This window comes from Physcomitrium patens, chromosome 7 (genome assembly GCF_059467195.1).
Source record: "Physcomitrium patens ecotype Gransden chromosome 7, ASM5946719v1, whole genome shotgun sequence".
NCBI lineage: Eukaryota > Viridiplantae > Streptophyta > Bryopsida > Funariales > Funariaceae > Physcomitrium > Physcomitrium patens.
Window position 1 is genome coordinate 3,539,373 of NC_143416.1, and position 17,483 is coordinate 3,556,855.

General features: G+C 40.5%; 2 protein-coding genes across 9 annotated transcripts; one reads left to right on the forward strand and one right to left on the reverse strand.

The window, feature by feature from the left end:
* The first annotated feature begins 1,048 nt into the window (after positions 1 to 1,048).
* LOC112284790 (OVARIAN TUMOR DOMAIN-containing deubiquitinating enzyme 6) lies at positions 1,049 to 9,889 on the forward strand. 3 transcript variants are annotated; one of them, XM_073535513.2, is made up of 11 exons: positions 1,049 to 1,596; positions 1,951 to 3,222; positions 4,521 to 6,136; positions 6,541 to 6,705; positions 7,013 to 7,090; positions 7,320 to 7,398; positions 7,581 to 7,726; positions 7,880 to 7,945; positions 8,453 to 8,633; positions 9,001 to 9,035; positions 9,230 to 9,889. In XM_073535513.2, the coding sequence occupies exons 3-11, from the start codon at positions 4,982 to 4,984 to the stop codon at positions 9,257 to 9,259; spliced, it is 1,935 nt and encodes a 644-aa protein (XP_073391614.1). In that variant the 5' UTR covers positions 1,049 to 1,596; positions 1,951 to 3,222; positions 4,521 to 4,981; the 3' UTR covers positions 9,260 to 9,889. The 3 variants fall into 3 exon arrangements, with proteins under 3 accessions (XP_073391614.1, XP_090107861.1, XP_024380795.1); XM_090251735.1 differs by lacking the exon at positions 9,001 to 9,035 and having other exon boundaries at positions 1,141 to 1,596; positions 1,951 to 2,325; positions 2,505 to 3,222; XM_024525027.3 differs by lacking the exons at positions 1,049 to 1,596; positions 1,951 to 3,222; positions 9,001 to 9,035 and adding an exon at positions 3,284 to 3,773.
* A 1,689-nt stretch (positions 9,890 to 11,578) lies between these two features.
* On the reverse strand, positions 11,579 to 17,453 carry LOC112284769 (uncharacterized). Of its 6 annotated transcripts, none has more exons than XM_024524965.3 (9): positions 17,301 to 17,453; positions 16,065 to 16,376; positions 15,524 to 15,713; positions 15,184 to 15,307; positions 14,689 to 15,035; positions 13,351 to 14,446; positions 12,820 to 12,969; positions 12,365 to 12,615; positions 11,579 to 12,050 (listed from the first exon to the last, which is right to left on the reverse strand). In XM_024524965.3, the coding sequence occupies exons 2-9, from the start codon at positions 16,145 to 16,147 to the stop codon at positions 11,982 to 11,984; spliced, it is 2,310 nt and encodes a 769-aa protein (XP_024380733.1). In that variant the 5' UTR covers positions 16,148 to 16,376; positions 17,301 to 17,453; the 3' UTR covers positions 11,579 to 11,981. The 6 variants fall into 6 exon arrangements, with proteins under 6 accessions (XP_024380733.1, XP_090107860.1, XP_024380732.1 ...); XM_090251734.1 differs by lacking the exon at positions 17,301 to 17,453 and adding an exon at positions 17,002 to 17,250; XM_024524964.3 differs by having other exon boundaries at positions 12,820 to 14,446; positions 16,065 to 16,311.
* Positions 17,454 to 17,483: the final 30 nt, after the last annotated feature.

The following is a 17,483-nucleotide window of genomic DNA, read 5'->3' on the forward strand; positions in this document are numbered from 1 at the left end:
ATTACTTGTAATATTGAGGTAATTATATAATAATTAAATTATTTTATCATTAAAATTTTTATGTATATAACATAATTAGGGACGGTAGGTGTTGATATTAAAAGCATTGTGTTGTCTTCATTTCAAAGCTTTAAAGACCCTATGACCTTTTTCTCAAAATTCTAATATGTATATATGTAAGTAAGCCATAAAATGTATGAATTCTCAAAATATTTTTATTACATTATATGGCTTATTTACGTCTCTTAAATTCTACCTACAGATATTTAAGGTTCCTGCGTTGTTTTGTTTTCTCCAATTAATATTAGAGCTTGATTCTTTAAATATGATTAGTTAAATCATTATTAAAATCTATTTGAGATTATTACATTGAATTTGAGATTATAGATGATCAAGCTTAACTAAGTTATTTTTCTCTTTTCAACTTGAAAAGTTCTGTAATTTATGCAACATAAGGAATTTAAAATTAATTGTGATATATTTTAAATCCAGACATTTTTTTTTTTATATATATATATATATATATATATATATATATATGTGTGTGTCAAAATAAAATGACAAAAGTTTAAAGTAATGTTGGAAGAAGTGAAGCATATCAATTATTGAGTTTTACATAGTTGTACATTTGTATGATGATTATATTGGCATAAAACTTGCCTAAATGTATAGTAGAATGAAAAAATGTCACTGTTTACGAAGTGATGTCTTTATCTTGCAATGTCTATTATACTGTAATTGATCTTTGATTTATAGATGAAGACAAAACACCATTTTGAATGGTGCAAACAACACTTTTAAGAACAATAAGGTTTTATGATGAGGTATGGATATTCTAAAACTTTAGACATGCATTATGGCTTACATCTTGTTTCAAATAAATTATTAATGGTGTTTAAAAGAATGAAAACAAGAAATGTATTGAGTGACAACCAATAGAATGAAGTTATTGTTAAATAATAATAATTATTGTATTTTTTCATGCATAAAATTGTAAGATTACAGAAATTTCTAACTTGATTTAACTATTGAGAGAGAGATTTTTAAAAAAAATAAAAATGGTACAATATAAGTTAATAATAAAAAAAATCATATATATCAAAACATTATAATATGTTAACAATACATATTGATATTGGTTTAAAGATAGTTAACTTGTATTTATCAAAACCTTACAACACTTTAACAATGTTTATCAATGTATATACATTCATCACTAAATAAAATATAATAGAATATTCTTTGGTGAAACATCACATATTTTGTTTTATCAACTACTGTATCAACTTCAACTAAAAGGAGATGTCTTTATAACTTTCCAAGAACACTACTTAAGATTCACCCTAAATTCCCGAAGAGAATTTCCTAACTTCAAACACATAGCAAAAGCACCTCAGAAACAAAACACAAAAATAAAAACAAATCAACTGGAGTTCTCAAAGGTCACTCTTTCGATGTCTGGACACAAATTTCTGTTGAGAAATGAGAATTAACATGAGAGACACTTAAAAACACACCCAAAACAGAACAAAAAGGCCAAGAGGAAAACGTCATGGTTGAAAGCAAGCAAGCAAGCAAGCAAGCAAGCAAGCAAAGGTCTTAACATAGTGCATGTCTTGATAAATTCATGGTGGAAAAGAATTTGCAAAGGAGATCCACAGCGATGTGATTGATGCCACTGAGTGCGAGAATGCTAATTTGTCATGACAATTTCATGTTTGCTCTTCTACTTGAAATCATTGTTCCTTTTAACTCTGTGAGAAGCCGAACATCACATTCCTGGTTGTTGTGTTTGTCGTCAACATACAAGTGGGTTTGATGTTGCGAGGTTGTGTTGGTTTGTGTGTGTGTGTGTGTGTGTGTGTGAATGTGTGTGTTTTGTTACTACTGCTTCGTATGCTTCTGCAGCAGAAGGTTCCAGCTCTCACTGTAGCATTTCTGCATCTCTAGGTCTGCTGCACCGACAACAACATTTTTGAGCCAAAACGAATGAACATGGAGCCTGCTGCGGAGGAGGAGGAGGAGATTCTGTGACATTGACAGGCTCTTTCTGTGTTGATGAATGCAGAGTGCAAAGTTCTCTCGTTCTGCCATGTCTCCGCACATGGTTTCCGGTTTTTGGTTGTTTGTTTTCTTATTTAAGAAATGTTTTCATTCATCGAATTATGTGTGGAGCGGCCCAACAAGTGACGCGTTCGCTGTGATGAGCAAGAATGTTTTTTGTGTTTTTCATATGTGGAAATTAAGTTTGCAATTTTTTCGGGTTGGACTTCTAGAATCAAGCATAAAGTGCAATTGTATTTATGCTTTAAATGTGACTTCAAGGTATACATTTTTAAAAGATCCTAATTTTTTTCTGTCTCGTTTGAAAAAGAAAGCATCGAATTAAAAGTATTGAAAAATGTCATATGAATACTCTTTAAGACATTAATAATAATAAACACTAATGTTAGAAAGGAATGAATGTCGTTGGTATTTGTGTGTTTGGAATGGTTAAAATAAAGGGAGTGAGTCCCAAGTATCAGACCAAGTCAGGAAGGAAGAAAGAATACGTGGGGGAGAAGTAAGGGCGATGGAGGAGCTCGGCTCTGCTGCAGCTGCGTACGACAACAACAATAACAATTGGTACAATTGTTAATTTACTGCTTCTGGTCCAGGAGCACTAGCAGCTGTGCTCCTCAAAGCCAAAAAAATACACATTATTATAGAAAAAAAGAATAGAAAAGAAACCCAGGGACATGAAATCTAAAAGAAACGACAAAAAAGAGGCAGTACCACAAGGAAAAAGAGGAGAAGAAACAGGGGGTAGCTACGCATGGGGGTACTTCACTTCACTTCTCAGCCAGAGTGAGACAAAACCCACAAAAGAGAAAAGAAAGCGAACAGACAGACAGAAGAAGCAGCAGAAGAAGAAGGGGAGGACGAAGCAGTGAGGAAGAGTCAGAGTGCACGAGCGACAGACACGGAGGAAAGTGGATCATCATCCTCATTCATACTCCTCTTGTTGTCGCCGTTATTGTTGATATTGGCAGGTCCGAGGCCAAGACTAAGACCAAGAGCTAAAGGGAAAGCAGGGGAAGAAGCAAGAGAGCGAGAGAGAGAGAGCGCGAGAGAGGGATAATCTAGAGCATGTAGCCAGGAAGAGAGGGAGAGAAAGGTGACATATCTCATGCGGGAAGGAAGGAGGGTATCTAAGGTTGCGGCAACGAGGCAATGAAGAAGGTGTGTGTGTGTGGGCATGTGGGTATGTTGGGTGTGGATGTGTGTCTCTTTCGCTCTTGCTCTGTCTGTAGACGTGTGTGTCTCTTTGTGGGTTTTGTTGTCAACTCCAATCTTTTGCTCGTTCGTTCGTTTGCTTGCTTGCGTGCTTGCTTCCTGACTATTCCTCCCTCCCCACCCTCGTGTTCTGTGCACGCCCTCAAGTTCGCAAGCACCCATTTCCTCGTGTGCCCGCACCGCATCATATTGCCGTCCTGGCATCCCTATTGCCGTGCTTAGGGTTTGACTCAGAATGGGTCGTCACCACTGCCCCTTCACTGATTGATTGTGCGCGACATGTGAGCACCACGGGACAGGGAAGAGCGGATAAAATCTCCTCGGGGTTTGTGTTGCGGAATCAGTCGTCGTCACGCATTTCGTGATATGGGGCCTGCAGAGTTTCTTTGCTTGTCGGACGACTAGTGCGCATTCTTTCGGCTTTACAGGGGTTTGCGTGGCGAGGGTCTTGGTGTGGGATGCGTTTTCACGGAACTGGCCCCTTTGGTCCCAATTAGGTGATGGTACTGGATCTGTCGCATGGAAGGTTTGGTTAATTTCGGTGCTGTGGGATTCATTAACTTTGCGGACGAAGAGTTGAGGTCTGGTTTCGGTTTTGGGCGTGGTTCTTAACGTACGAGTGTAGTCTTAATTTTGGATTTACGAAGGGGAGTGGGTTTTAATTGAAGTGCGATGAGGGTGTTGACTTCCTGGGAGATTGAAAAGCGAGCCTGCTGTATGTATGTTCGAAGTAATTTGTTTCGCTGAGGCGTTTTATAACGTACTACTTTCGGTGCCATAGTTGCAGGTTGGCATGAATGTCACTTGTGTGATCGATTGCCTCCGAGGATTTATACGTCGACGGACTAGGTTTTTCAGGAAGACAATTGTTTGTAGAGCTCGAGGTGTTGCTTAACTGGCTTGTTTGGACTGTATTATTTATAATCTTCATCTATCAACCTTGCTACTCTCCTGTATCTGGTGTGTTACGTTTGGCTGGCTGGAAAGGTCTTGTTACATCGGGATTTGGTCCACAACTGTTGAAACTCAGTTTTAGGAGTGCATTCCCGCTATGTGATTCTGCTGGGTAAACGTGTTTTCTTCGGGTCGTCATTTGCTTCTGATTGGATGCTGGATGATCATCATGTATTCTGAAAAGTTGATACCAATTGGGCTCAAAGTATTGTTTGTGAGGATTCTGGTTGCGGCATAGAATTCAAATTTGGCACTAACGACTCATGTCCTGTGCAAACATGCTTGTGCAGAATTGGTGTGTTGTTGCCAGTCAAAGTGCTCGAGCTTTTCAGAAGGATATTACATTTATTTGAAAGCAGGCAATTTTCTTTCAAATGTATTGGGCAGTATATACCCTAAAACATAGCCTATGATTTATCTTGAGGCATTGGCATGTGAGGACTTTTGGATTCTGGACTCTGATGCTTGTGCCGGGCGAGGGCAGGGGAGCATAAACACGGGATTGTCGGATGTCATGAGAATCCCGTTGTCGAGAACGCGGATGCAAAAGTGACGGCTCCTGTTTTGCATCGAAGCCTCTGCAGGGGGACCTCATCCGTAGATGAAGGGATTGTTGTTATGGGGCAGGAGTTGAGAACTGTGTAACAGAGCCGGTGTTATTAAGGCCATTGCTTGTTTGTTACACTTCGTGCTCTGGCGCCGTTTTGGAGTCGGATGTATATTTGTGTATTTGAGAACTCAAACCAATACAATGACGCGGGTTGTAGTGCAACGGGGAGGGTTGTCGAATCAAACGCCGTCTCGGCCTCCTTCAAATTCTGCCTCAGTTACTCCCTCTGCAACAGCCTCTTCCTCGACAACGCTGCCTCTTAGTTCGCAATCACCTGCTTTGTCAGTGCCATCATCCTATACAGTTCTCTCTTCATCTTTATCCTTGGTATCAGGGGACGAATCTCCTGATATCCCAGGAAGCGAACCTCAAAATTTTGACGGGGAGCTCTATTCTTCAAACCTTACTGGTGCAAGTGTAAAAAATGCAGCTTATGCTGTTCCTGTGGATACAAGAGTAACTAGCGAGTTTGAAGCTGCGGCGAGTCGAAGTCAATCTGCTTGTAATTTAGAAATTCGCAGAGAGGAAGCAGCAGACGAGAAAGAGGAGAACCTGGTTCGGCAGGCACAGCATGTCTCGGTTGTGGGCAAAAACTTAGAGGCTAGTGAATCGTATCTGAATGGAACGGATTCAGGTCGTGGAATCAACTCTGATGGAGAGGAACAACTAAAGCCGTTTGACACCATACGAAAAGAACCATTGTTGGAGGAGTTGTCTCGATCATCAGAAGCAAACAGCAGAAAGCAACCTGGCAGAATATTTCGAGGTCAACTCAATTCTTCTGCCAGACAGAATACAGCGTCATGTAACTTAACCTCTCATCTTGTACCAAGTTCTATGCCCCTGCCTTCTTCTACATCCCATTCTCCTTCAAACCTGCAACCTGTTAGTCACATACCTGCGTCATTACCTCCTGTCCATCCTCCATCAGCTGCATCCTGTGACACACCTCCTATGTCAAGAACCCACGAAGAGAACGATCCAGGAAGACCTCCAAGCTCATTCATGACTTCAGACCCTGTTGGATGTTCATATGCTTCAGCACCTATCCCTCTAGCCCCGCCAGCCCCCTTAACACCTGTTTCATTACGAAGAAGTGGTTGGGTGGGAAGCTCCGCCTTAAGTGCGAATCGAGGGCCTTCTTCTCGTAGGATTCCGCGAGGTTTGAAGGGCACCCGCAGTTCTCCAAACAGCTCTCGGCCCACGTCTCCTCGGTCTTACGGAGAAGGAGATGGCTACAACAGTGCTGACGAACAAAGTCCCTGGACTCCTGGCACCTCCGGCTATGAGGACTGTGTATGCCGTTAACCCTAACTATGCTCTTTCTCACGCCTTGAGGTCATTGTCCTGGTGGATTTGGGATGACTTCTTGGTCCTTATTGGTTAGCAGTAGTAATAAGCTTTTTTGTATGCACAAGAGTTTTCCGAAGGAAGAATTACACATCTAAATCATAGTATGATGATATCGGTGTGATCTCCCTAGAAGCCCAGTGTCGCTTTTTAGGGGAAGCTTTGAGAGCACTCGGATTGTCTGCACCTGCTTGGAAGACATTATTGCATATAAATCTGGTGAATCTTCACATGATTGTTTATGTTGGAAGTTTTGTTGCACTTGAAATGGGGCGTTTTTCTTAACGATGTGTCAACATTTTATCGTCAGCAACTTTTTAATTTTTGTGCATTACCGGCTCATGATGCAGATGGAAAGAGAACGTCAGTTTGTGATCGAGCTTCGTCGTGTGAAAGGACTTGAAGTCAGGCACATGGCGGAGGATGGGAACTGCCTCTTCAGAGCTGTAGCAGATCGTGTGTATGGAGACGCTGAGATGTATGATGAGACTCGGCAGATGTGCATTGACTACATGGTTGGTATTCTGTCAGATTGTCGTTTTTTGCAATGGTTTGGTTGAGCTTGAGGCATGTGTGGAACGACAAGAAGATGAAAACTTTTGAACCTATGCGGTTTAGTGCATTCCACGTTCCCTACTAGATATAGAGCTTGAAAGCAGTCAAGGTTAAGTTTTCAAACTTATTGCAACATGCCAGCTTCTAATGAATTCTTATCACAGCGTTATTGCTGTGGGATGAAAGAAATGCAAGGGTTGATTATGGTTGAATAGCAGGCCTAGTCTGGAGTTGAATTGAAGTTTGAGTTGTTTCCACCTTTCGCAGGAGAAAGAGAGGGATCACTTCTCTCAATTTGTGACCGAGAGCTTCACAGCTTATTGCAAAAGAAAGCGCAGGGATAAGGTTTGGTTTCAACTTCTGTGTTGCTTCATTATTATTTTTTTGTTTTTACTGGTGTTTTGTTAAATGTTTTCGACACTACGAATATCTACTCCTTGTAGTTGTTTTTTTGTCTCAATATGTTTATTCATTTTTTCAAGTGTTACAGATGTTGATAAATGTTGCTGTTGGTAACTTGTTCCTATTTCCCTTTTTTCTTACCTGTCTCACAAGGTAATGTGTACCATTGAAGGTATATGGGAATAATTTGGAAATACAAGCAATGGCGGAGATTTATAATCGGCCCATTCACATCTATTCATATAGTGCAGGTATTGTTTTCTCTCGCTCTCCCTCTCCCTCTCCCTCTCTCTATTTTTGTGTTTCAATGTTAATTTTAATAGTCTTCGATGGGTTCATGTAGCAAAGTTCTTGAACTTCACTATCTAAATAGTTAACATATCAAAATATTGCAGACGCTCTCGCTTATTCTGTTTGTCTACTGTGTGGTCAGAACCCATAAATATCTTTCATGGAAGCTATGAGACCGATTTACCTCCTATACGCTTGAGCTATCATCGTGGGAACCACTATAATGCTATCGTCGATCCATGCAATCCAGCTGTTGGAGCAGGGCTTGGTTTCGGTAGTTTGCGAGGGGTAAGTTTGTCTTTAACCACTTTTTGAGACCTTGTTGTGAGTATGGTGGAACTACTTGTTGGCAAATCTCTCAACGTTTTGTACCTGTCGCTGACGATTCTGTTCGTTTTTCGTGGCTTAAATGCTGGTATGCTTGGTGTTGGATGTGTGCAGCGAAATGTAGACACTGAACAGGTGAAGGCCGCGCTTAACGCCCAGCAAGAGTTACAGATAGACAAGGTACTTTCCTCTTACCTTAAGTTTGGGTCAGTATATCACTGTCTATCCTCATGGATTTATTTGTTAAGTGAACTGTGCCTCTCAAATGGTATCTAGTCCATGTACAGGACAGAATGACCACCCACCACTAGCATTTTGAGTAAGAACATAATTGTTTGTAAAGAACTTTCCAGTATATTCCATATTCACGTTATAATCTACAATGAAACTTTTTGTATTTTATAGTATTTTCTATTAGACGTTCATTTTGCTGTGAAATGTAAGGTAATACCATTATATGTTTAAGATTGGCTTTTTTTGTTTGTTTTTGTGCTTCACTTATGTCAATTGTTTTATCTCAAGTGTCTTTTTGTTGTGTAATCTCTCATACTAGTTGTAGTTATGTGGATTTAGTCTTCATATGTTAGTACTTTTCCTACTGATTTAGTATTTCTATCAGTGTGACGATAAATTCCTTAACTAACGATGTTTCGTGGATCTGCAACATGGCTTTTGGTGAATCTGTAGGTTCTACTTGCAGAAGGGCGGTACTATTCTGACATGGAATTAACCGAGCAAGAGATAGAACGCATGGTGATCGAAGAATCCCGTGCGGAGTACTTGGCAGGGGAACATCGTCGAATACATAACGTCTGGCATGAGGAAACTTCTTCATCAGCAGGAGCAGAGCCTTCTTCTTCTAGAACAAGTATGCTTTCCGTTATTACCCCTGATAAGTTCATTCCGGCTTGATGGAAATCTATTCTGTTTCATGTGTCTGGGTTAGAAGTAGTCTCAACAAGGGAGTGACCTTAACCGTCCACGTTTGAAGGTTACTCCAGTTATGAACGGGAATCCTGAAAGTTGTATTGGTGTGGTAACTTGTTAACAATGTCTACATAAAAGCTGTAGATGATGCTTAGTTGATCATTTCTGAATTGTGAGAGTCACTGATATTTGAATTAGTCGATTTTGAATCAAAAGTTGATAACTCTGACGTGATTTTCATGGATATGTTCGAAACATGATACTTTTAACATACACATGTTTTAAAATGTTGGTGATTAATGTAATAGATTGTTGGAACATTTCACGAATGGAGTATCAAACTGTACGTACTTCTGATCAATACCGTAACACACTTAGGTTAGAAAACTAGAATAAGAACTTAGCGGAATTCAATAAGTGAACTCGGTAGATGCAAATCTGAAGAGTGTCAAAGGGGCGGTGATTGGTTTCTGAGGAAAACTTTAATGGAGTTTTAACCAGTAATTGCCGTTGTGATGTGGGCTGGGTGTATTACAGTTGGTAGTCCCAGAAACTCGAGCGATGTGATGGTTTCTGGACAAGGTTCCAACAGACGACCCGCCTCACGTTCTCCTAGCCTTCCAGCGACCTCTACGCCAAGTGAAAGTAGTGTGCTGCCAGAGAACGTTCGAATGCTGCTCTCTATGGGATTCAGCTATTTGCGAGTAATGGAAGCCTACAGCATCTTTGGGGACAACATCAATGACATGCTGTGCTATTTATTAGAGACTGAACCTCATAGCTCTGGCGTTGGGGAAAACATAAGAAGAAAGGGGAAAGCTGCTGAATGAAGTTTGACTCTGCACTTCTATGAAAACGTGATTATGTTGTTAGAGGCTTATTTGTAATCAAATTACAGTTCCCTTACACTAGTCCATGCTGAGAGTGGGTGAGTCCACTTACTCGAATATATATGATCAAAATATCCATATGTTGTCATCTCTGCTGTTCGTGACATCAAACCTACCGAACGAACTCGCTGACATTCACATGGGAATGTCGATTCTAGTCTGTTTGTTGATGTTGGCGCCTGTTTTCAAATTTTTTGGCTTTGTCCAATAGTGGAGATTGGGATTGTAGAAACTTGACTCAACATGGCCAGTGTGTTTGTAATGACCATAGGTTGAATACATAATTTTAAAAATTAATTTCTACTCATGTTTTTCGACCTTTGATGGAGCAGCAAGGTGACAGCGTCAGCACACTTGTTTTTCTCCAAAAGCTTGAGCCCCATTCTTGTTAACATTTCGGTAATGGGTTGGATCCATCCCTACAGTGGCTGTAGTCAGAGCCAGTCTACGGTGAAGCTGTGGCAAAAGTGTCAATGCCTTAAGTGAACTTGTATTATCGTAATTCATACAAAGGGTAGTTCATAATAAAATGTGATAAAAGCAAAGGGGTTTCCATTAGCTTTGTGAATGTGAAGTTGAGCAGTAAACATAACTTCTCATTAATAAATCCATTTAAAAATTCTCATTTATATAATCACTGCATGTGTATAGTTCTGTGATAGTATAAAATGTTTTATAAAACAAATCTCCAAATTCATCTTAAATAATACATATATATATATATATATATATATATATATATATATATATATTGATTTATTTCAAAATAAATATTTGAAAATTTTCTACAAGGTTAAATCATTTTTACCTATGCAATCTTTTTTGGATACTCAATTTTTCTATCAACAACAATTATGTAGAACTCTCTTTTATAAGACTTTTGTTTAAATGTAAACAATGAAAATAAAAAAAACATAACTGCATGTCCAAATAAGAAAAAATCTTGTAGAATTATTTTGACAAACTAATTCTTATACTTGTATATTGCAAATGAATGCCACTAAGTAGGTTCTTACCCATGAGATGACATTTGGTCAAAGAATTTTGTCTTCACTAGGTGCCTCCAAGTTCAAGGGGAAATAAGTGAATGCATAACTCTTCTTTGTATATTTATTTTAAAAGTTCAAAGAAGAGAAAAAAAACATTAAAAATTATGGCGTACATGGTAGGTGAGAACTTTACTATATACTATAAGAATCTTTGATTCACCTAAGATTTTGATTTAATAAATATCTATAAATAATATTTACCTTTGTTAGTCACAAGTTTAAAATAGTTACTCCTTAGCCATGCAAAATAACCAACTTTGCTACACATAACTTTGTATATCTGAGAATTTTTCTTTAACTTGTAAAAAGGTTATAAATATTACATATATTATATTTTAATACATAAATTTAATTTACAATTCTTTTATAAAAACAATTAAAACGATGTAAAATAAAACATAATGAAAATACATTTCATTCACAACAAAGTTGATCACTAACATCACATTAGAAAAGTAGTTGAGATGCAGGGTTTAAATAATATTCCCACAAATATCCAGAACAACTTAAATAAATATCTTCATATTTTTAACGCTTAGTTAGCACATTTCAAATTATATTTGTTTTTGGCACATCCGTTTGTTATTATTTATCTTAAATTTCACTCCATAAATGTTCAAAACACACATTTTCTCAACATACAATGGTTTAACACACCTACTTCTAAATCATAAAAGTTATGATTGAATCAATTCAATGGATGTAAACGACATATATGAAATATTTAACGAAAACCAATACCCTCTTGTTACTAGTTGTCAATTATACACCACACCATCAACAACTCCATTTGTGTACCACGACCTAATCATTTTTCTTTGTCAAGCAAAGTAAATCGATGGTTGGCATACTTAGACTCTATGATAGGCAGATTCTTTTACAAATTTACTCATCACAAATTGCAATGCACACCCAGAGTGAAGGAATCAGTGACAAGGCTCACAATATGAATGGTCATCAATCCCCCAGTGCATTGAAGTATGTGCATCGTTATCACAACTGTGAGCACTACCTACTGGTCAATTATCAACTGGGCGTAGCGCAAATTAGAGTAAGCTCGTCTATGCAATCATGTATCATCTCCAGTAGGAATCACATGCTCTGCTCCTCATTACTGGAAGAAGCATGCAAACGCCCGGTACAACGATAAGATCTTACAAATTTACTGAAAGTTACGAGTTCTCAGACGAACAAGACTAGTTTCTGCCTCCCTAAACTCTTAACGGAAACAATATTGGCTACTCATAACTCAAACGAGGCAGAAATAGATATTTCCACAGGTACGCCAGAAACGAGGACAAAAACGAGAGGAGAAATGCCTCGACATACCAACTTGCCTCCACCATCCCCTTAAGAACTTGGAAGATAATTCGAAGAAACAGATCCTAGTAACTTTCGAACTGAAAGAATCGGGTCATCCTGCACCTCACCATTCATAATCATGACAGCTGAATAAGGTGAACCATAAGAGAGACTTAGTCATTGTAACGTTACGTATAACCATATCACCATAATCTATGAAAATGCTAAGCCGATCTCGTGCAGTCACCCGAATATCCTCAAACAACAATCCACTTCCATGCGACCTCCACACGTTACTAAAACCAATTAGTACTGTCGAGTTTTCATCACTAACAACCAACTCTCTCTCTACGTCAATGCACAACAACGCAACCGATGAACATCCAAGATCAGATTTTACAGAACTTTATCACTGGAATATTATCCAATACCTTATACTTGGAGCCTGTAAACTCTGATTCCACGGAACCTTGCTGGTGCTGGTGCTGTTGATGTGGAGATGGGGGCTGAGGCTGCAGAGCATCCAGCACGATTTGCCAGCCACAGAATTTACTCGACCCTGTGCCACTCGTTGCTGCAGCAACATGAGCGTTTACCCAGGGACAAAAATGTCTGTGCTGCCGAATGGGATCAAATTCTCCCGTCTGGATTTCTAGCTTTTTAACATCATCTAACAGTAAACCTAACCATGCCAACTTCACCTCGTCAGCAATCGTAAAAACTGGGGCGTATCGACCTTTTTTTGAAATTTTAAATTACAGTAATGTAAAATACTCGAGACAACTCTGCCAAAATATCTGCCGTTCATATTTGTCATGTGGAGCGCTCATTAACTGGTGACTTTGATCGTAGTCTCCAATTATTTTAACAAGTATATGAATTTCACCTGGTGGAAAGGAAGGATGACTCTGAACCTCTTCATTTCTCTCTGAAGGGGATTCTCCAACCGTACGCCCAGCTGTAACTTCTTTGACTTGAATATTTGCGACCATGTCAACACCTTGGATGATGGCATTAGTTGTCTCTAAAGTGCTTCCTGCATTAGCATCTTCATCAGCATCCCGTTGAGCAACGTTTCTTTGATATCTTTCGGAAACTCCAGCTGAACTAGTGTCCTTAACAAATGTGTGACTAATGCCAAGCATAGCTTGTCGACTGCCTTCATGATCATCTGTGACAATTGCTTTGAGTGTGTCCTCGGGAATAAATTCATCCATCAAACCACGACCAGAAACATGTTCTTCCATCAGCTCAATGACGTCAGTCGCAAACTCTGCAACGCTCTCCGACCGCTCCAGATTTGCTTCGACACCTTGGATTTCAGTTTCATGACTACCACTAATACCCGCTCCGGGACATATAACCACTACATTATTCTGTACACCCTCCTCAACCCTTCCACCACATATGCTCTTACCTGCATCAATGCCATCCTGACGAGACATGCTATGTTCGGCCTGAACCCTAGACTCGGGTCCATTCACATGGTACTCCGCAGTATTTGCGCCTTGGCCATCACTTCCTAGAGGCAGATTATCCACACTCTCCATAGAATTCTCCTGCTTTGGTGGATAGCAAGTATCAATAGCATTGACAGAAGAGGCATGAGGAAGATCACGCGCAGGCAACTTCACTGTAAAACCTGGCCACTGCGAACCTACTTCACGCTTGCGCTTGGTGTTCGGTGAAAAAACGCCCTCGGATTCATCATTGCCCTTCTCCCGTTTTCGCTTTGAAAAATACTCTGCATCCTTGCTTTCCTCAGCATCTTTCATTTCCCTATTCTGTATTACTTCACCTTCCACATGATATGTCGGCGTTCCTGTGTCATTGTGTCCTCTTCCCTGATGCGCAGGTCTTCGGGATTCGTATGACGCAGCTGCATAGGTTATTGCTTCAATCTTCCTGGGCTGCATTACAGTATGTGGCAAACCAGGAATGCCAAAGGACGGTGGCACCGAAGCTGGAGCAATAAGCCTAGTAGGAGGAGGTCCACCTGCAATCGTAAGTTTCAAATCTAACACCCCCTTAGGAGGAGCAGCTCTCTCCAATACATTAACTGGCACTACTTCAGGAGGTTTTGCATCAACCATTTCTGCTGCTTCTGGACTAGCCAACAAAGGACCACCTACAGCACCAGCTGCATCATCTCTTACTGGGTTCGATCCTGAAGATCTATTCTTAGATGAAAAAAGTTCTTCAAGGCCAGAGTTCAACAACGGAGCGGGGCGATTCAAAGTAGCAAAGTTCCAGAGGCCCACGCTGGCTCCACAAAGATTGCAATCCAGCACGGCAGATGCTGGGTCAGAGACATCAGTACCAGTAGATTGGATTTGTCCCTGCGCAACCTTTGATTGTTGGCCTCCTTGCATGTGCACTGTGACGCTTGGTCCAGGTCCATGCGACGTTCCAATCTGTTCATGGATAGACTGAGCTCCTGAGCGGTCCTCACAATCAACGGTATAAGGTAAAAGTCGTGGCTCCCAACCACAAACCGCAATCATTCGCTGAGCCTGTTATACATCAAAGCGCAAAGGAAGACTTTAAGGAATCCAGAAACATCAGGTGAGTGATCTACTGAGAATAATGACTACAATTGAGAAGAACGTCATTCGCAGTAAAAAAAAGAGCTCTATACATATGTCGTAGAAGAAGCTCTTGGGTCTTTGCAGGATGCACACCTAAGACACGTATATTCCACGTACAAAGTGAAGTTCCAATCGTGCTAGGGAGTAGCACTCACTGTCGTGCTCACCTCGTAATAAGCCTTGCTGTTTGCGAAAATCTCATTTTCAGTTGAGCTCGAACTCGCACCATTTCCAACCAGGAATCCAGGACTCGGAGGGTTTAGCTCAGAGAGTAACTGATCAACCTGAGGTCCTCGGGACAGCTTCATAAGAGATTTGGCAGCATCAGAGATCACAGGAAGAGCAGATAACTGAAGAAGGGCTTCACAACGGTCAGTGTAAGCTCCCCTGAGGACTGACACAGGGGTGGGTGGAAAGTGTGCGAGTGTTTCCGCACACGGATTATTTTTCCATGCACACAAACCCTTGTGTGCAGTGTCAAGTTTCTCGGCAAATACGAGTGCCGCTTGCTCCACTATTCAGTGACATAGAGAGGAAAACAAGTGAATCTCAGAATTAGTCTCGTAGGATGTACAACTGATTTTAAGCTTTAGCAGGTTTGAACTGGGAGAAAAGAGGAGAGAATTAATTTCACATTGAGCAGGACTAAGAATGCAGCTCACCTTGGTGGCGTGACCAGGAAGAGGAAACAGGAAAGCTCAGCCGGGAACCACAGATTTCACATGCAAGGAGGTCGATATCCACATTTACCCATCCTCTCCTAGCACAGGCCACAGGCCCTGCAACCTGCAATTACAGCAACACCCATTCATTTCGACCATTTGATAGGCTTTCGACCTACTGTCTGATACTATCAAGAGTTATACAAATCTTTCATATCACAACACCAGCCACCACAAGCTTCTGAGGATGAATGATGCAGATATTAATTTTGCAGAAATAGAAATGCGCTCACTTCATCACAGATATGACCTCCGTGTGCAAATTGTCCAATGATTTTACCTGTGGTTTCCCAAACCAGCTGATGGATTTGTAGGTGGCAAGGCGACGGAGGAGATCACCACGGTCCCACGGCCTACATCCGTGCGATCCTGATAATGGTGTTGCTACCCCAGCAGTTTGAAAAACCCGTCCACTCGTATTCTCCTCGTCCTCTTTCTTTTCTTTGACTGGTGAAGGAACTCGAGCAGAGCTGCAAAATATATATATTTTTCAGATATCCCTGAAAGACCCTTAATGCTATTTAAGGAAGTTCATGTCAATCTTATGACATTCCTAAATTAGAAGCTGAAACACAAGTGATATTGTAACTTGTTTACCATCAATGATTCTGACTTATTATCTCATTCAAGAATCACCAAGCGTTATGATATTCATGAGCACACAATCTTGAATTTGATGGAGCATCCATCCAGAAACCAGCAGATTAGCAAAGCACATTGCATTGAAACTAGAGCACCAAGCTCAACTTTCAGAAGCATACTGCAATGCGGGAAAGCATCAAGTTCCGCTTAGGAATTGTAGTAAAAAAAATTAAAGATACCTGGCAGCTGGTGTGGAACTTCCTGAGAAGAGACGTTCCATCGCCCGCTCAAAACGCTTCTCTGAGACCTCTGTGACCTCCATTGCCTCAAGCGACAGAGGTTTGCTCTACACAAAGGTTTGTTCTCTTCAATAAAAGAGAACTTGTGTACAAATTGAAATCAATGTATACTTCGAGGTAGAGAATCAGATGGTTATTATTCGAGGGGGCTCATCTTCAGCAGGGGCACATCATGAATCCTTAGGTCCTGCCCCAACAGGCATTTAAGTAATTCATGCGATTAAGGTTGACGATAAAAAGACTTCGACATCCCTACAGCACACAATCAATTCAGCAACAATTTTAATGTAGCCATGTGTATTCAGTCAAACAAAGTCCCACAATATTCAATTTAAGAAAGACAACAATGAAAGCGAGGCAGGGGACAAAGTCATGCGGAAATTGAGAGCTAGTAAAAATAGACTAGTGTGCACATCATCGAATTTAAGACCAACGATCAAAATTGCCTCCATCATTTTACATTACTTAATGTGTAGCCCAAACCAACACGGTGCGTACACACAAAAGACCAATAATGAGAGCAAAAAATCGCAAACAAGAAGGACAACGACACATGCTCGACCTACACTTCGAACCTGCTATGATAAGGTCAAATCTGACATCGCAAAAATAATCACCAGTGATACAACAAAATTAAGAACCTTAACCTCGTTAGCTACAAACATTCTCATGCGATGACATCGAAAAACCTCACATGTGCTGTGGAAATAAGCATAACCAAGGGAGTAAACAAAAAAAAAAAAAAAAAAAAAAAAAAAAAAATCCCAACCCTAATCGTTTACGCAACTAATCCTAAATCAACGAAAATACGCCTACGCTGCACAAAAATCCGTGTCCAAGTTTTCCATGGACAAGATCATTTTTAGCATTTCCAAACCTGCTGGCACGAGATGAAAAGCACACCTACTACGGAAACTCATTGACGCTTCAACGCAAAAAACTGTTATAAACCTCCCAAAAACCACAGCGCTACACCACGGATTAACAAATGCAAGGTCATGTTCGAAGACACCTCAACACTAACATCCCTCTCTCTCTCTCGCTCTCTCCGGAAAAAAAAAGAAAAACTGAATAACCTCCGGAACAACTTCTACACGTCAAAAACGAAATTCACAACTCGGAGGCAACTCACAGGCAGATCAAAATGCGGCAGACCTAAAAGAGGGAGCATCTCACCAGAGCCTGTGACGCAGAGAATCCATGAAAATGGACAATTCTAGAAGAAACGCAAGCTCTGCGCGACATTTCCTCGTCGCGACAATTCTTCAATCACTGCCTGGCCGAAAGTACCCGGCCCCCAAGCTCACAAAACGAAACGCTCTGGGCTTTGGGCCGGGCCGGGTCGACGGGGTGTTTTTC

Bases quoted from the DNA above. Each gene is read 5' to 3' on its own strand.
- LOC112284769 (XM_024524964.3), bottom strand. From the start codon at position 16,147: ATGGAGGTCACAGAGGTCTCAGAGAAGCGTTTTGAGCGGGCGATGGAA. The intron at 15,308-15,523 runs GTAAAATCATTG...CTGTAATTGCAG, and splicing joins GCTGGTTTGGGAAACCACAG to GTTGCAGGGCCTGTGGCCTG. The intron at 12,051-12,364 runs GTATTGGATAAT...GGTGAGGTGCAG, and splicing joins TTACAGGCTCCAAGTATAAG to GATGACCCGATTCTTTCAGT.
- LOC112284790 (XM_090251735.1), top strand. From the start codon at position 4,982: ATGACGCGGGTTGTAGTGCAACGGGGAGGGTTGTCGAATCAAACGCCG. The intron at 7,946-8,452 runs GTACTTTCCTCT...GTGAATCTGTAG, and splicing joins AAGAGTTACAGATAGACAAG to GTTCTACTTGCAGAAGGGCG. The intron at 8,634-9,229 runs GTATGCTTTCCG...GGTGTATTACAG, and splicing joins GCCTTCTTCTTCTAGAACAA to TTGGTAGTCCCAGAAACTCG.